Below are 17507 nucleotides of genomic sequence, written 5' to 3'. Positions count from 1 at the left end.
CTCCAGGGCTGATTCTGGAAAGCTTGTCTCCATGGTCTAAATTGTCTTGTTTGCTGAAAGGAACGGTGACCCCTGCCAGATGAGCAACCTCCTCTTCTGTCTGAAGGCAAAAGGGTCTTCTTACCTTCTGCAGCTTTTTTAATACAGTCATCCAGATGCTGACCAAACAACATCTCGCCCTGGAAAGGAAGGGCACTCAAGCTGTTCTTGGAAGCTGTATCAGCATCCCACGCCTTCAACCATAAGGCTCTCCTGCTTGCCACATTTAATACCATGAATTGTGCCGTTGATCTGACCAGATCCACTGAAGCTTCAGTACAAAAATCCGCTGCCAGTTGTATGTCTGCAACTGTATTCAAGAGATGAGATCTACGGACCCCCTCCTTAATATACTCTTCTAGGTCATCTGTCCATTGCTTGAGAGCCCTTGAGATCGAGGTGAGAGCAGCAACAGGGCGTAGACTTGCCCCAGGTGCCACATAGGCTTTGGAGAAATTAATATATGCCCTTCTTTCCATAGGGTCACGCAAAGTAACCTGAATTGTCCATATGTAAAGTAATTTTCTAAGTCAAGCGCAGAACAGCTGCGTCTACCTTAGGGGCCGCAATCCAGGAGGCCGAATCTGACTCCTTATAAGGATACAATCTGCCAAATCTTTGTTGAATAGAAACTTTATTTTCTACTTTCAGCCATTCCTCTTTAATAAGGTCTCTGATGGTATCATGAAGACGAAAGGAAAACTCTTTCTTTTTTAGGCTGGCAAAATGCTTGCAACCAGCAGATTCCTGAACCAAGACCATTGTAAGCCTAAGGTTTTCCTAATACCCTCAATAAGGGCCTCTTTTCCGCTGTCATCAAAGCTGCTAGTGGCCCTGGAAGAGTCGCCCCTCAATTGACCTTCCTCCCCTGAGCTCCCCACCTCAGGCTCCTCTGAGGCAGCTGATCTTATCCGCTTGCGGCTGTGGATAGCTTCTCTTACCCCTTCTGCCACAGACTGACGAATAAAGGATATAACGTCTGTTGAAGGAGCCTGGGAGGTTGAGGGTCCTGCTGCCATGTTAATACACCCAAGGCAGAGCTTTTTCCATTTGACCGCTGGTTCATCACATGCCATACAGCAGGAGGGTCTTGGTCTCCTAGCCACAGGATTACCCGGGGATCTACCAGGAGACCTGAGGGAACTGAAAAGGATAAAATCAAAACATGCTCTCTTATTTTTACCCATAACTGAGCATTGCTTACCTTGAACCTCTTGAATGCAACCTATTTTTTCTATGCGTGGGGGAAGCCATGAAAACTTGGGCAACTAACTGTGAAAAACACAAACTAAGTAAAAACACAAGGGGAAAAACACCCCACCTACCTGCTGCACTGAAAACAGACCAGGAAAACAAACAGGAAGTAACAAACACAATGCTACATTCAAACTGACTAAAAAGGTGCCAAAAGAGCCCTATATATAATATACGTCCATTACCACGGCAACAAGAAAAACAGGAAGTACCTGATTTGCACTGTTAACCTGCTTCCCTCACCTTACCTGTATGAAGGAACCGTTCACTAAGGGTTCTGCAGGTACCTGAGGATTTAGGTATCCTGCCCCTGGGTTCCATGCTGCAAGCACTGCAATCACTGCAGCTTCTTAACCCGGTCGCTAAAGGGGGTAGTCCTTGGAGAAGTGCCGTGTACTGAAGCTTCCATGGGGAGAGAGGCAGAACTCCCCCCAGACATGAGGCTAAACAGCCCCCTGGTAAGCAATGAAATATCCATAAAGGAAACTATGAAGTCCTAGGGAGTGTGGACAGGAAAAAGTACTGAGGAGTACAGGGGCTATAGGGTACTTGTGGGGTGCGATTTATCAAGCCCTTTCGGCAGGCTTTGCCTGCCTATGACTGCAGGTTCCCACAAGAAAACCTGCACACCGTATTTAACTAGCAGCGGTCATCAGACCGCTGCTTCCCTACCCTTTTGCCACCTCTTAGGTGGCAAATTTCAATCTCCAAGCGGGGAGATTGACAGCTCCTGCCTGCACGTGATTGACTGTGCGCGGGCAGGAGGCGGGATTGCACACAAGCGCAAAATAGCGCTCGTGTGCAATGCTGAATTCCGCCTGGGGAATTCAGCCCACCAGAGGCGAGCTGCGGCGGACAGGGGCTCGTATGTGCACCCCTATTTGCCTCAGCTTGATAAATCGCCCCCTAGGTATCTTTTGATTCAATTTCCTGTCCTGAGGGAGTGAGGCTAGGAGCTAACCTGGTGTATTGCTGTCATGGCAATGGCCCGGAAATGTATAATAAAACCTTGTTGTACAATTTTAAATTGTTTGTTCAGTCATGCAATATTATTTTCATACGAACATGGTAAAGTTTAAAGTGGAATGATTTCACTTCCAGTTCCAATAAACTATACTGGCAAAATGTTCCTCCCTGGCATCTCTCCTGACATATTTCATGACAATGTTGCTAACAATAGAGCTGCACGTTTTTTTATATTACACAATCTGTCAGCAGATAAAGAATATACTAGCTTTTAACAAACGCATATTGCAAGATTATAACGAAAATAATCAACAAAATACCACCAAGTAATTACAATAGAACGATAAAATATTGCCTTAGTATACAAGCATTTGCTTCCCAAGTCAAATCACAAAAATCACACAATAACAATTATGCGACTTTAATATTCTGTCAGTGTCAGTAAACACAGTATAGAAAATGTCATCTCTTGCGCACACTGCTGCAACTACGTCATCAAGACATCAAGGGCCCAAAGGGAGTTGTAGTTTTAGGAGTGCGTTACTGTTTGGACGTCATTACGTACCGGTTTCCCAGCATGCTGTGTCGCATGCGTAAGATGGCGCCTTAGGTGAAGTACGGCATTGCTACGAAACCGATAACAAGTGGGCCCAGGTGATTAGGAAAGAATATGAGAGCTTTGGGTAGTATTTACCGACTGAGGGCAATGTGTTAACTATATTCAAGCGATTGTGTCTGTAACCAGATTTACTAAAACATTACTCTGGGCGCCTGTCATATGTTACATATGTGTTCATGATGATGTTACTATGCTGTTTCTATCCTCTGCACTCCTAACTTTTGCGTACATCTATTTATTTAATGTAATAGAGAGTGAAGGATAAAAGAATATCCTTTATTATTGCTAAAAGGGAGTCTGGGATACTGCCTTGGTTTTATTTTTTATCTAGTAAATTGGGAGAATAAACATTTGTTTCAGAGCTATTTGTTAAAGGGATATGAAACCCAAACTTTTTTATGATTCAGATAACGCATAGCATTTTAAACAACTTTACAATTTACTTCTATTATGTAATTTTGCTCCATTTTCTTGGTATCCATTGTTGAAAAGCATACCTAGGTAATCTCAGGAGTTGGGAGCTAGGTGCTGATTGGTGGCTGCATATGTCTCGTCATTGGCTTACCAATGTATTTGGCTAGTTCCCAGAAGTGCATTGTTGCCCCTTCAAGGAAGGATATCATGAGCATGAAGTAAAATTGATAATTGAAGTAAATTGGAAAGTTGTTTAAAATTGTATGATCTATCTGAATCAAAAGAGAAAATGTTTGGGTTTCATGTCCCTTTAACTTTAAACCATTTGCTGCCAGATGCTTGGTGGCTAAATGTAGGGTGCTGAACCAAAAATGGACTGGCTCCTAAGCTTACATTCCATTCCTACCTTTTTAAATAGATACCAAGAGAACAAAGAAAAATTGATAATAGCAGTAAATTAAAAAGTTGCTTAAAATGGCATGCTCTGTCTCAGCCGTTCCCAACCTTTTTTTCTCTCCTGTAGCCCTTTGATTAGGCTTTTAATTTAGGAGTACCCCCTCTCTTCATTACCCCCACCCATCCCTCAAAGTTTTTTATTTTCTTGGGTTAGCTAAATAATCAAACAACTCAAATAAACCTAATGACATGTAAGGCACTCATAACAAAAGAACAATCTAGGCGGGCTAGGCCTATTAATACACATTCAAAAGTAGTCAGTTTCAAAGCATGTGTACCAAGCTCAAAGCGGAATAGGATCACTGTCTTTGTATTTGCAACAGAAACTGAAATGTATTTAAAACTTGGTTGCCAGTGATCCTTTTAGCAAGGAGATCGCTTGGTGGGCTATGTCACTGTTATGCAGGGGACAGTGTCATAGGCTACGTACAGGTGTTGAGTGCATTGTGAAGGTAAACACTTAGCAGAGCTGCAAGTAAGTACTTGGTCCCAGGACTGTCTCCGTCAATAAACTCTGCTTCCGCACTTCCTTACCACCTGACTCCAAAAGCCCCAATGAGTCAACCCCGTTCAAACCACTTGTGCCACACCTGCTCCTACATCACCTTTAGCCCAAAACACACCAGTAGCCGATCCGTAGATAGAATCCCAGGCAGATCAAAGATAAAGTCACTCGTTATGAATTTAAAGGTAACTGTGCAAATATAAGTCCATCGTGTGTGGTTCCGCCATTACCAACAATATTTTCGAGTACCCTCAACCGGTCCGCCGAGTACCACAGGCTGGGAACTGCTATTCTATTTGAATCATGACAGAAAAAAATATGTTTCATATCCCTTTTAAACCTATTACAGAAATCAGTTAGTAAAGCTCTGCATCTTTATACTGAGCACCGCCAGCTTGTAACACACCATATTGTTGCATCGTGTGACAGAAGCAGTGCACGTTCACAGATCAGAGATGTTTACTGACACAATAGAAAATCATACACTTTACATTTTTGTGTTTTGTTCCACACCATTCAGAAGTTACATAATACATTTAAAAAAAGCTCTAATGAATAATATAGAGCAATGCAGCCACTGCAAAAATGTAAAGCTTCTGCTTTGTTTTGTGCACGTGTAAAGTGCCCAATGTGGCTTGTCAAGAAGACAACAATGTCACTGCTTCTATCACACAGTGGGATAATAATTAAACTCCAAGTACTAAACTGTACTTGTATAGGGTTAAATAAGAGAATGTCTTTGAAGAGAGCTGCAGGCACAAGCGGGAAAACAATAAATTTTGTGAGTAGCTTACCTCCCCACTGTCCTAATTTGTACGGGACAGTCTCAAATTCTGCTGAGATAGCTCCCGAATTGCTCAACCTCTGCCTTCTTTGACAAAATATGTCCACAAGTTTTATTTTGCTTGTTATTAAACCAAGCTGCAGCCATGCTGCCATCTGGTACTGTTTCAATTCCCCCCTCTTAACAGCCAGGTAGAATCATAGCTCCGGGAGCTGGCAAAGAACCAGATCTGTTAGGGATGCAGGGTATCCTGTGAGCAACGCAGGGGCTGGAAGGTCAGCGTGTGAGGAGAGGCAGTGAGTACTGGGATTAGCTGCTTTGAGAGGTTGGTATGTGCCCAAGTTAACTCCATCCATCTGTGAATGTGAAAACAACCCTAACACCTGGGGGGGTTAGTGGAGGGAACTGTCAGGGGGAAGCACTTAATGTCTTGTGTGGGATTGCAACCCCCATACTGGCCGACAGCAAGTGAGGGTGGTTATTTATATTTCTGTTATATGTCAGCTTAAGAATTCAAAATGACAGAATAACACAAACTTGCTCGGTATGAGTTGTTCCTATAAACAATTAGCAGTAGAGTAACTAAAATTTTTCTTTCATTGTTCAGATAGAGCATGCAATTTTAAACAACTTTCTAACTTATCAAATTTTCATTGTTCTCTTGGTATCTTCTGTTGAAAAGCAGGCATGTAAGCTCTGATGCCAGTCCATTTCTAGAGCACTATATAGCAGCAGTTTTGCAAGAATGTATCGATGGCTGCACTATTTCCTGCCATGTGGTGCTCCAGATGCCTACCTATGTACCTCTTTAAAACAGAATAGCATGGGAACAAAGCTAATTTTATAATAGAAGTAAATTGGAAACTTTTTAAAATGGTATTCCCTGAATCAAAAAATAAAAATATTGGGTTTCATATCCCTTGTGTCTAATATCCCTTGTGTTTATGCATCTACCATTGGCTTATGAAAACTTATTTCTCTTTTTTTTTTTCCCTTTAATTCAGATCTGAACACTGCTTTGGTGAGGCTGTGAGAAGAGGATCAGTCACTTGTAAAGTAAGTCCATAGAATGTTTTCTTTACCAGTTGTTTATATCAGTCTAATTTGTGGATCTATGATGTTTAATTTTACTTGTGTTAGTGCAAAGCAATTTTCAATTAAAAAGAAATGAAGCACAAAATGAGCTCAAAATCTAGATGATTAGTTGTTTTGGCCTGAAGAAAGCAATATCTTTATACACTAACCCAAAACACAAGATTTGTTGACCTAATAGTTATTAGTCCACTATCAATTATAGCTATTTTGTGAAGTTTATTTGGAACTTGAAATGTCTCATCAGTAATGACATTCTAAAGCAGGGGTAAACAAAATTAATATAAGAATTAGGAGCAGTCAGTGCATTTTTAGTGACCAATCAATTGTATTGTGTATATAGACATATGTATTCTCATCCAAGAAGTAAAATATGATAGCTTGACTTCCTGGATTTGTCAAGCCCTGTTATAAAGTATTTATTTTATAAGTTATTGCTTTATTGCAAGGGTGGTAAACATAGAAAAGTGTTTAAGAACTCCACTCCACTTGAATTACATTTTTAAGTGTCAGACCAGATTAGTTTCTATTTCTGGAATTTAGAGTCACATTGTGTCTAATATTAAACCTTTTAATGTTAAAATGTCGACACAAAAATGTTTGGGCTGAAGTGGCCGTGCTCAAGGAGGAGTGTATTGGTATGTGTCATTATTTGTTTGTGCTTGTATTGTATATATTTACAAATTATGAAACTGGCACTAGGAATAGTAGGTTTAGGGATAGGTAGATAAGTTATCCGGTGCTGACCCTAAATATATATATGCAAGAGGAGTTAGGTAAGGGAACCAAAAGGTTTAGGGTTTATTTAGCACTCATCCCTAAAAATGTAGAAGTTAAAAAATTGAATTTTTAATAATAACCATTTAAAAAACCCAAGGAGAATCCTTGATAATGTACCCACGCTAAAACTGTGCACCTAGCCCCCCTGTTTCCTGGCCGATAGCAGCTCCCTCGGCTTCAGGTGTCAGGGACTAGGGACAGTATTAAAACCAATAGTAAGTGCACAACAAAGTGCTTACTGTAAGCACAAACGCGTTTCGGCTGTATTAATCAGCCTTTCTCAATGTGAACAAGTAAGCCGAGGCCCGGGTGCCACCCCTTTATATAGTGCTTGTAAAAAAGGTTCATAGCCAATCCCTATCTCTCATTAACGTCCGCCCATTCAGTGACCAATCAGGAGCGGTATGTAGTAGGCGCGATTGCCATTTGCGGCTTGATTGGATCCAACAATTTTAGACGTACCAATCATTAAGTCTGCAGTGCTACAAGGGGGACCGGCTGGTCTATCAGATATCGATCCTTTGTAAATATCGTCATTGGATGTAAACAATGCCATAAATCCCTTTTTGCGCATAGTTAATGCTTAATCTATAGATCGTTATGTTATTATTCATATGTATGATTATTATACACACATCCATAGTCGTTATTTGCCGGCTTAGGTGCTGCATGGCTACATCAAAATCATGGTATTAAGCTAATGTGGCAACCCCTGTGTTATGTCAGTATATCATGTCCCTATCAAGGATTGATATGTACACATACATGGTCGTTATCCAGCGGCTTAGGTGCTGCATGATTAGATCCAGTCCATGTTATGGAACCTATGTGGCAACACCTATGTTAGTTGTTATGTGTTATCCTTCTATAGATATTTATTTATTCCTTAACGTATGGTCAATAAGAGCTTATTCTCCCTATGTTAGTTTAATACAGTATCCTTTCTGTTCAGTACGCTGTATAATACCTTAAGGTTCACCTTAATTCTGTACTGTGTGAGCTTTCATAGTAGAGATTACTATTATCCTATTTCCCAAACATATTTCCTACCTCTCATTGTACACCTTAGTATATTCCGAATTACCTGAGCATATACAGATTTATAATAAAACATAAGTTTTTTATTTATTATCATATTAAGGCCCAATATACTTGTTTCGGAGTACAGAGTTTTACTTGGTTGTACCTATGGTTCATTTTCTGAACTTACTATACATATTCTCCTATTCAGGTGCTGCTCATTTTATTGCATTAGTATGAAACTACATATACAATATAAAAGAAGCTCATGTGTGTAGTAAATGGTATGAATCATGTTTTTGAGGGTAGTGATGTTAATCAGAGTCATTGGGAGTTGGATTCCAATTGGAACATTATAAGGGAAATGGTAATGTGAACTTATAAAAAATATATAGCACTACGGGCGGCACTTTAAAAATGTGTTATCCGTTGTTATTAATTTAAAGACAATTATTGATGAATACCTTTGATACTGGTAGAAAAATCAAAAATAGGTAGTCTCTGATTAAAATTCATCTTCTTGTGTTATCTAGCAACCTTTAATGTTGCATATATTCAGGAGTTATTATAACAGACAAGTATATTTGATGATACTGTAAGTCAATACTATACAAAGGTATTCATCAGAATTAAGGTGAACCTTAAGGTATTATACAGCGTACTGAACAGAAAGGATACTGTATTAAACTAACATAGGGAGAATAAGCTCTTATTGACCATACGTTAAGGAATAAATAAATATCTATAGAAGGATAACACATAACTAACATAGGTGTTGCCACATAGGTTCCATAACATGGACTGGATCTAATCATGCAGCACCTAAGCCGCTGGATAACGACCATGTATGTGTACATATCAATCCTTGATAGGGACATGATATACTGACATAACACAGGGGTTGCCACATTAGCTTAATACCATGATTTTGATGTAGCCATGCAGCACCTAAGCCGGCAAATAACGACTATGGATGTGTGTATAATAATCATACATATGAATAATAACATAACGATCTATAGATTAAGCAGTAACTAGGCGCAAAAAGGGATTTATGCCATTGTTTACATCCAATGACGATATTTACAAAGGATCGATATCTGATAGACCAGCCGGTCCCCCTTGTAGCACTGCAGACTTAATGATTGGTACGTCTAAAATTGTTGGATCCAATCAAGCCGCAAATGGCAATCGCGCCTACTACATACCGCTCCTGATTGGTCACTGAATGGGCGGACGTTAATGAGAGATAGGGATTGGCTATGAACCTTTTTTACAAGCACTATATAAAGGGGTGGCACCCGGGCCTCGGCTTACTTGTTCACATTGAGAAAGGCTGATTAATACAGCCGAAACGCGTTTGTGCTTACAGTAAGCACTTTGTTGTGCACTTACTATTGGTTTTAACACTGTCCCTAGTCCCTGACACCTGAAGCCGAGGGAGCTGCTATCGGCCAGGAAACAGGGGGGCTAGGTGCACAGTTTTAGCGTGGGTACATTATCAAGGATTCTCCTTGGTTTTTTAAATGGTTATTATTAAAAATTCAATTTTTTAACTTCTACATTTTTAGGGATGAGTGCTAAATAAACCCTAAACCTTTTGGTTCCCTTACCTAACTCCTCTTGTTTGTGCTTGTGACATAAGGTTTATATTTTCCAAGATAAGTTTCAGAGCAAAATCAACTTTTAAAGGGATTCTAAACCACAAATGTTCTTTCGTGGTTCAGATAGAGCATGCAATTTTAAGCAACTTTCTAATTTACTCCTATTATCAAATTTTCTTCGTTCTCTTGCTATCTTTATTTAAAAAACAGGAATTTAAAGCTTAGGAGCCAGCCCATTTTATGTTCAGGACCCTGGATAGCGCTTGATTATTGGTGACTACATTTAGCAAACCAATAAGCAAGCATAACCCAGTTTCTGAACCAAAAATGAGCCGGCTCTTAAGCTTTACATTCCTGCCTTTTAAATAAAGATAACAAGAGAACAAAGAAAATTTCATAATAGGAGTAAATTAGAAAGTTGATTAAAATTGCATGCTCTGTCTGAATCATTAAAGATGAAATTTAGGTTTAGTGTCCCTTTTTAAAGTTTTTATTTTTAATTTAGATAAAAACTTTTTGCTATTAGAGAGAGAGTTGGTTAGTTATGTTTTAGACAAATTTTGTTTGTTGTGCTGTGTTATGCCAAACAAGAGGATTTTTGTGGAAACATTGTTTTCTTTTCTTATAGTTTTTAGAACTTTAAATGGCTAGGGAATTCAAAATTAAACATGTATGGCTCAGAGCATGTGACTTTAAGATACTTTAAAATTGACTTCTATTTTCAAATTACTTTTTTCTCTTTGTATTCTTTTGTTTAAAGATATGTACAATACTGGAAGCTAGCTGGTGATTGGTGGTTGCACACATTAGTCCCTTGTCATTGCCTCACCATATGTTTTCAGCTAGCTCTTAGTAGTGCATTGCTTCTGTGGAGCTGACTTTAAAGGGACATGAAATTTAAAAACATTTCTTTCAAGATTAAAACAGAATACAATTTTAAACAACTTTCCAATTTACTTTTATTACCTGATTTGCTTTATTCTCTTAGTATTCTTTGTTGAGGAAGTAGCATTGCACGAGGTGAGCCTATAACGTGAGGCATATATGTTCAGCCACCAATCTGCAGCTCCTGAGCCTATCTAGGTATGCTTTCCAACAAAGTATACCAAGAGAACAAAACAATTTAGATAATCAAAGTAAATTGGAAAGTTGTTTAACATTGTATGCTCTATCTGAATCGTGAAAGCGAAAAATTGGGAGTTTTATGTCCCTTTTAACTATATAAGTTTAATCTTTTTGCAGTTTATATACAAGCAATAGTAAAATAATAAAATGCTCTAATGTAATGGAGCATTTGCACTTTTATAACTGTTTTAAAGGGATAGTATACTGTAAAATAGTTTTTCCCTTAAAGGGACAGTATACACTCGTTTTTTATATAACTGCATGTAATAGACACTACTATAAAGAATAAGATGCACAGATACTGATATAAAAATGCAGTATAAAACTGTTTAAAAACTTACTTAGAAGCTCTCAGTTTATATCTGTTGAAAAGGTAGCTGGAAAGCCCACTGCAAGTGGGAAATGAGACACTCCCCCCTCCCCCTTCTTTTGCATATGAAAAGACCCTTTACACAAACAGCAGCAAGCTGGAGTAGGTAGCTGACGGTATTCTCATAAAACTTTAGGGCTTGGTTAGGAGTTTGAAAATCAGAGCAATGTTATTTAAAAATAAGCAAAACTAAAAAATTAAAAAAACAAAAAAAAAACATCATGGGCTATATAAATAGATCATCTACAAAACATTTATGAAAATAAAAAATGTGTATAATGTGCCTTTAATGTATTTTCAATGACTTGTTATACCAGCTGCAGAGTATAAAAAACTGCATTTTCAGGTTTGTATATATGAATTGGCTAACTTTGTGCTTTTAAACCGCAACTTATTGAAATTGGTTGAGCTTGCAGGTAATATCAGATCTCATTATGTTATCACTGTGTGTACACACACTTGCTTCCTTACCTTATATTTGTCTGTAAACCAAAGCTCAATACTTAGAGAGAGCAATGGAAAATTAACATTTTATTACTTAAAGGCACAGTTCACCCAGAAATGTTCCGCCCTTTAAATTATTCCCAATGATCCTTATTACCTGCTAGAGTGTATTCAATTGGTTAAAAGTAGCTCCTTTACACCTATTTCAGCATTTGAAATAGCTGATTTAGCCTGTGGTATAGCCACCTATAATGAAAGTTTTGATACTGGAGTACAGGCTATTGAATGTCCTAAGCCAGTAGAAGTTACACTTTCTGTGGGATGCAGGATAGTTAAGTAATACAATAATTGTTCATTGTTCTCTCTATGTATTGAGCTTTGGTGTTCCAGCCAAATAAAAGATAAGGAAGCAAGTCTGTGTACACAAACTTGTGACATAATGAGATCTGATATCACCTTAAAGTTCAACCCATTGTAATAGGCTGTGGTTTCAAAACACAAAATCAGCTACTTCATATACACAAATAAGCATGAAAATGCAATTTCTCAAATATTTTATACTCTGCAGTTGGTATAACAAGTCATTTAAAATACATTAATGGAAAAACAATTTTACAGTGTACTGTCCCTTTAACTATCCTGCACCCCACTGAGAGTGTACTTTCTACTGCTGGCTGTGTTTACTTAGGCTTATTAATAGCTTAGACTCCAGTATAGGTTAGGATACCACAGGCTAAAGCATCTATTTCAAAAGCCGAAATAAGGGTAAAGGAGCTACTTATTAACAATTTAATACATTCCAGCAGGTAAAATGGATCATTGGGAACAAATTAAAGCGAAGAAACATTTGGGGTAAATTGTCTCTTGACATTGTTTTTGACGTATTGAGAAAACATTAGATAATACTATCTCCCCACTTCAAATGTAGTTGCTTTATGCACCTGTTGCATGCATGTCTTGTCTGTCTTAAATGTTAATGGGAACGGTTTTGAGAGTAGCCATAGCGGCGTCTATACACAAGTCATCTTTGTGCGGCCAGATTATATCACCAAGTGTTTTTTTGTTTTGTTTTGTTTTTTCTTATGGTTGTACGCAAATGGTGTAAAAATGCTTTGTGGATATTAACCTTTTAAAGCCGTTATGCCGTTCCATTCCGTCATAATTAGACTGGGCTTTAAAGCCGTTATGACGGAATGGAACGTCATAACTAACGGCTGTCCTGAAGCCTTCTGTGCTTCAGGGATTTAATCGCGGTCTGGAGGGCGTTCCTAGGATTGTAGGGACGCCCCCCAGATGCGATCCAATAATTGAAATCTCGCGATCGTATGCACGATCGCGTAGTTTCAATTTGTCTACATCGGAACAGTTGTTCCGATGTAGGCACTTTAACCCTGTCACGAAAGGGTTAATATTTAAAAGGGTGTTAAATAGTCTGTTTCATTGTTGTAATAAAAAAGACTAAGCAGTTGCTTATACATAATAGAAATCATTGCAATATGTATTATTCATCTATTTAAATGGATTTTACCTTTTTTATGCTTATTTGTGCTTCTTGCCACAGCCCTAGAAGGAGGCCTTTGCAAAAAGTTTTATCTTAGCCTGATGTCATAAAACTTCTAGGTTAGTGAATATAATAGATGACAGGGAGTTAAATTTTCTCATGCCCAGAACTGACAGAATAAAAATATAGGTTTTGAAAATCCTCTGCTCTTATAGCACTTGGGGGCAGAACTACATTGAGAAATTCTAAGTGCTAATTTTGCAAGAAAACTTATTTGCTGTTTTTTACAATATCTTTTTATATTTGTTTTTACAAAAGGAGCACTGTTTAATATCCCTTTAAGGTGGCAACACTATAGATACTGCTACCCCTTCTTTTTCACTTGGAAAAAGGAGGGGTTTGACTTGGAATTATTTGTTAAATCCGCTTCAATCATAATATACGCCATTTCCTTCCAAGGATTTTTTTCAGTTGTATGTCCAGCCAAAGTTTCTCTCTCTTTCTTTCTTTCTTTCTTTCTTTCTTTCTTTCTTTCTTTCTTTCTTTCTTTCTTTCTTTCTTAATATTCAGATGGCAGGGGAGCTGCCAGATAAGAGGGAACAACGGGATGGATCTCCCTCTAAGGAGCGTAAGAGGTCCAGGTCAAGATCTGCTGAGAGGGATCGCGATAGGAAAGCCTCACCATCTAAGGATAGGAAGAGACATCATGCCCGTGAGAGAAGGCGATCTCGCAGTCGCTCTCGTTCACGTTCCAAATCTAACGAGAGGTACATTTTTTTTTTATTAGAAGATAGTTCAAATGCAATTATTCTCAGTAATAAAGCAAAATTGCTGTCTTATATCTTAATTTAAAGTGAATGTTTTCACAATCATCTCTGAGAATATTTTTATAATCCATCTTAAACTGACATTATGATCTTGTTTTCTGAGGGATAGAAGGCAGAAAGATCGAAAGAAGGATTCTCATCGCCGGGATAAGGACAGGAAGCGATCAAGGTAAATTCTTTCTGTTGCAGTTCTTTTTATCTGTTGCCCTATCCAGTGTCTACACAGTTATATTTGTAGAATATATTTTTTTAAAAGATAAAACGACGCAAGATGTTATTAAGAATGTAAGGCTACAAAAACAATGCTTTACAACTTCAGGCATTTCATGACATTATATATGGGAATAGTTTTATATTCTAATTTCATCATTAGTGTTAACACTGTAGACATCTTTCCTGACAATGGGGCCCCAAAACACCCCAACTCAGATTACAGAATAAAAAATGCATACCATTATATAAAATAGCGAAAAAGAACAAATCATAGACTCTTATCAGTGACTAGTTAAATGGTAACAAACTATACTATTTATATCCATACACAGTCTTAAAGGGACAGCAAAGTCAAAATTGAACTTTCATAAATCAAATACAGCATGCATGTTTTAAATTAACCTTCCAGTTTACTTCTTTTGTCAAAGTTTGCTCTTGGTATTCTTTGTTAAATAGCATGTCTACATAGGCTGATATAGCAATTCACTGTGGGTGATTTGGTTGCACATATGCCTCTTGTCAGTGGCTCACCAGATGGGTTCAGCGAGTTCCCAGTGGTGCACTGAGCCTGCTCGTTTTTTTCTTAAACCCAGAATACCAAGAGAACAAAGCAAATTTGATAATAAAAATAAATTGGGAATTTGTTTAAAATTGCATACTCTACCCGAATCATGAAACTTTTTATTTTTGACTTTACTGTCCCTTTATATCCCTTTTATAACCTTTAACGGACTACTGTCATCGGACACATTCCGTGAGTTGTGCCGTAACTCTCAGTACAAGGTTGTGCCCTGACATAGACAGCTTTTCCTTAGTGAATAGTTTCATTTCCCCTAGAGTTTATCCACACACAGGGATACATTATTCATCCATAAGGATTAACTGGTACTCACCAATGCTGCCAAAGTGATTAATAATTTTTTCTCTTATGATTTTAATATATACTTTGTATCTCCATGATGCAATTTTTAATTCATTTAAAGGGACATAAGACAAGTTGGGATAGAGACAAAATATAATATTTTAATAATTTATACTGCAGTGCCTCGCCATTAACTCTTTCTTTTAAGATTCCGAATTGTACAGCTCTAACTCCCACCACACATTTCCTTCTATGGCTGTATCTATATCTACTGTTGCTTTGGTAGAATGCAAAGGTGCACAGTGATTATCTGCTGGAGCATGCCTAGAAGCTGTTAACTCAGTTTAAATACAATGCCTGTGTCTAAACACTGAGGGGAGGGGAGGTGGAGCAGACTGCTCCAGACAGCATGGCCATGTAATTAGTTTAGCTTATTTTTTAAATTATTTTAAAATACTTGCCAGCAATTTTTAAACAATTTTTTTTATTTATGCAAACTATTTTTACTTACTTAGCCCTTAGGATATGCACAGATCTTAACATGTTTTATGGCACTTTAATTAATAGGGTGACCTATTCTACTGGTGCCAATATATCTTTGTTTCTATGCTCAGGAGCACATCTCCAAATCGAGGGAAAGATGTAAAACTAAAAAAAGAGATAAAGAAGGAATCGGAGGAAGAAAACCAGAATGAAAAGAAGCTAAAGGTCAGACCAGTTTTTTTTGTTCCCTTTGTTACATTAAGTGTTATTTTCTATTTCTAAATATTTGATATATCCTAAATATTTTAAAATACCAACTAAAATAGTCTGTCAATTTTTACTTTATATCCAAGGTGATTAAATCACTGAAATGAGCATGAGATTCACCTAAAGAATATATTGTAACATCCAAGTTGGCGAAGGTGATTAAATCACTTTTGAACAACTCTTGCCACTGTGATTTAAAGGGATAGGAAAGTCAAAATTAAACTTGCATGATTCAGATAGATCATGTTATTTTAACACTTTTAAATTCACTTCTATTTTCAAATGTGCTTTGTTCTCTTGGTATCCCTTGTTGAAAAAGAATATGCATATATCCTACACTAGTGGGAGCTGGCTGCTTGTGCCTGCACACATTTGTCTCTTGTGATTGGCTAGCTGCTAGTAGTGCAATGCTGTTCCTTCTGCAAAGGATAACAAGAGAATGAAGCATTTTTTATAATAGAAGTTGTTAAAATTGTATGTTCTATCCAAATCATGAAATAAAATGTTGGGGATTTCCTCTCCCTTTAACATTTTGCTCGCCAGAAACACATTCATCTGGGATGTAAATACTTAAAGGGACATGAAACCCAATTTTTTTTCTTTCATGATTTAGATAGAACATACTATTTTTAAACAACTTTCCAATTTACTTCTATTATTTAATTTGCTTAATTCTCTTGTTATCCTTTGCTGAAAAGTTTATCTAGGAAAGCTCAGGAGCAGCAAAGAACCTAGGTTCTCGCTGCTGATTGGTGGCTGCATATATAGGCTGTGTGTGTGTATATAATATAATAAAAAAAAAAATTATATATATATAATGTATATACACACATACCAATTGTCTTTGGCTCACCCATTTGTTCAGTTAGAAACCAGTAGTGTATTGCTGCTCCTTCAACAAATGATACCAAGAGAATTAAACAAATTAGATAATAGAAGTAAATTAGAAAGTTGTTTAAAATTGTATTCTCTATCTGAATCATGAAATATTTTTTGGGGGTTTCATGTCCCTTTAAAGGACCACTGAAAATAGTAGAATTGCATAACCAATACATGCACAATAAAAAAGACAATGCCAAATTACTTACTTTGAATTTCGAATGAGTAGTAGGTTATTTTCTGACAAATGTCAGGTACAGTTTCCTTCCTAATGCATCATGTGATAACCATCAGCCAATGCATATATGTATAGCATGTCACATGCTCAGTAGGAGCTGGTGCCTCAAAGTGTGCATATAAAAAGATAGTGAACGTTTAGAAAATGGAAGGGAATTGGAAAGTTGTTTAAAATTGTGTGCTCTATCTGAATCATGAAAGTGTTTTTAATTTTGACTTGACTGTCCCTTTAACTGCTCAGAATACAGGCACCAGTCTTAAACATTTTTATTATGGAATTAGATCACTTCTGGTAACACACACACACACACACACACACACACTATATGGCCAAAAGTATGTGGACACCCCTACTAATTATTAACTTCAGGTGCTTCCGCCACAATCATTGCACAGCACATAGCCATTAAATCTCCCTAGAGAAACATTGGCAGTACCAAAGTACAAGTAGTAAGCAGGCACTGCAACGAGGGTTTCTTTTTTAAAAATAAAAAGTATCCTTTATTGAAAAAACAAGGTTAAAAAGGTTTTAACCAGCTACAAACGCTGGATGACACGCTAAAAGAGACAAATGGCAGGAGTGTGTGAGAGACATTATTAGCTGTCTGACTAGTTTCGTGTCCCTCTTGGACGCTTATTCATAGACTAATTTGTGATGAGAGGAAGGCTGCTTAAGAAGGGGAACTTTAAATTCAATTGGCTGTTTGCTAAAAATGGTATTATCAGCTACAGCCATTAGTTGTTAACCCTTAGTAAGAAAACCTTT

At 37.5% G+C, this 17507-nt stretch overlaps 1 protein-coding gene across 3 annotated transcripts in view; it reads left to right on the top strand.

The window, feature by feature from the left end:
- Positions 1-2830: 2830 nt before the first annotated feature.
- The window catches only part of DDX23 (DEAD-box helicase 23), a 40019-nt gene continuing 25342 nt past the window's right edge, over positions 2831-17507 (top strand). The window contains exons 1-5 of one of the 3 annotated variants that reach the window (XM_053708061.1): positions 2831-2913; positions 6042-6093; positions 13544-13740; positions 13904-13969; positions 15490-15583. In XM_053708061.1, the coding sequence (XP_053564036.1) occupies positions 13544-13740; positions 13904-13969; positions 15490-15583 (357 nt within the window). In that variant the 5' untranslated portion in view covers positions 2831-2913; positions 6042-6093. Of the gene's footprint in view, positions 2943-6041; positions 6094-13543; positions 13741-13903; positions 13970-15489; positions 15584-17507 lie in introns of all 3 variants that reach the window. The other 2 variants (XM_053708060.1, XM_053708063.1) reach the window with 2 other exon arrangements.

This window comes from Bombina bombina, chromosome 3 (genome assembly GCF_027579735.1).
Source record: "Bombina bombina isolate aBomBom1 chromosome 3, aBomBom1.pri, whole genome shotgun sequence".
Classification (NCBI taxonomy): domain Eukaryota; kingdom Metazoa; phylum Chordata; class Amphibia; order Anura; family Bombinatoridae; genus Bombina; species Bombina bombina.
The sequence above is the reverse complement of the archived record's forward strand: the minus strand, read 5'-3'. Positions and strand labels throughout refer to the sequence as shown.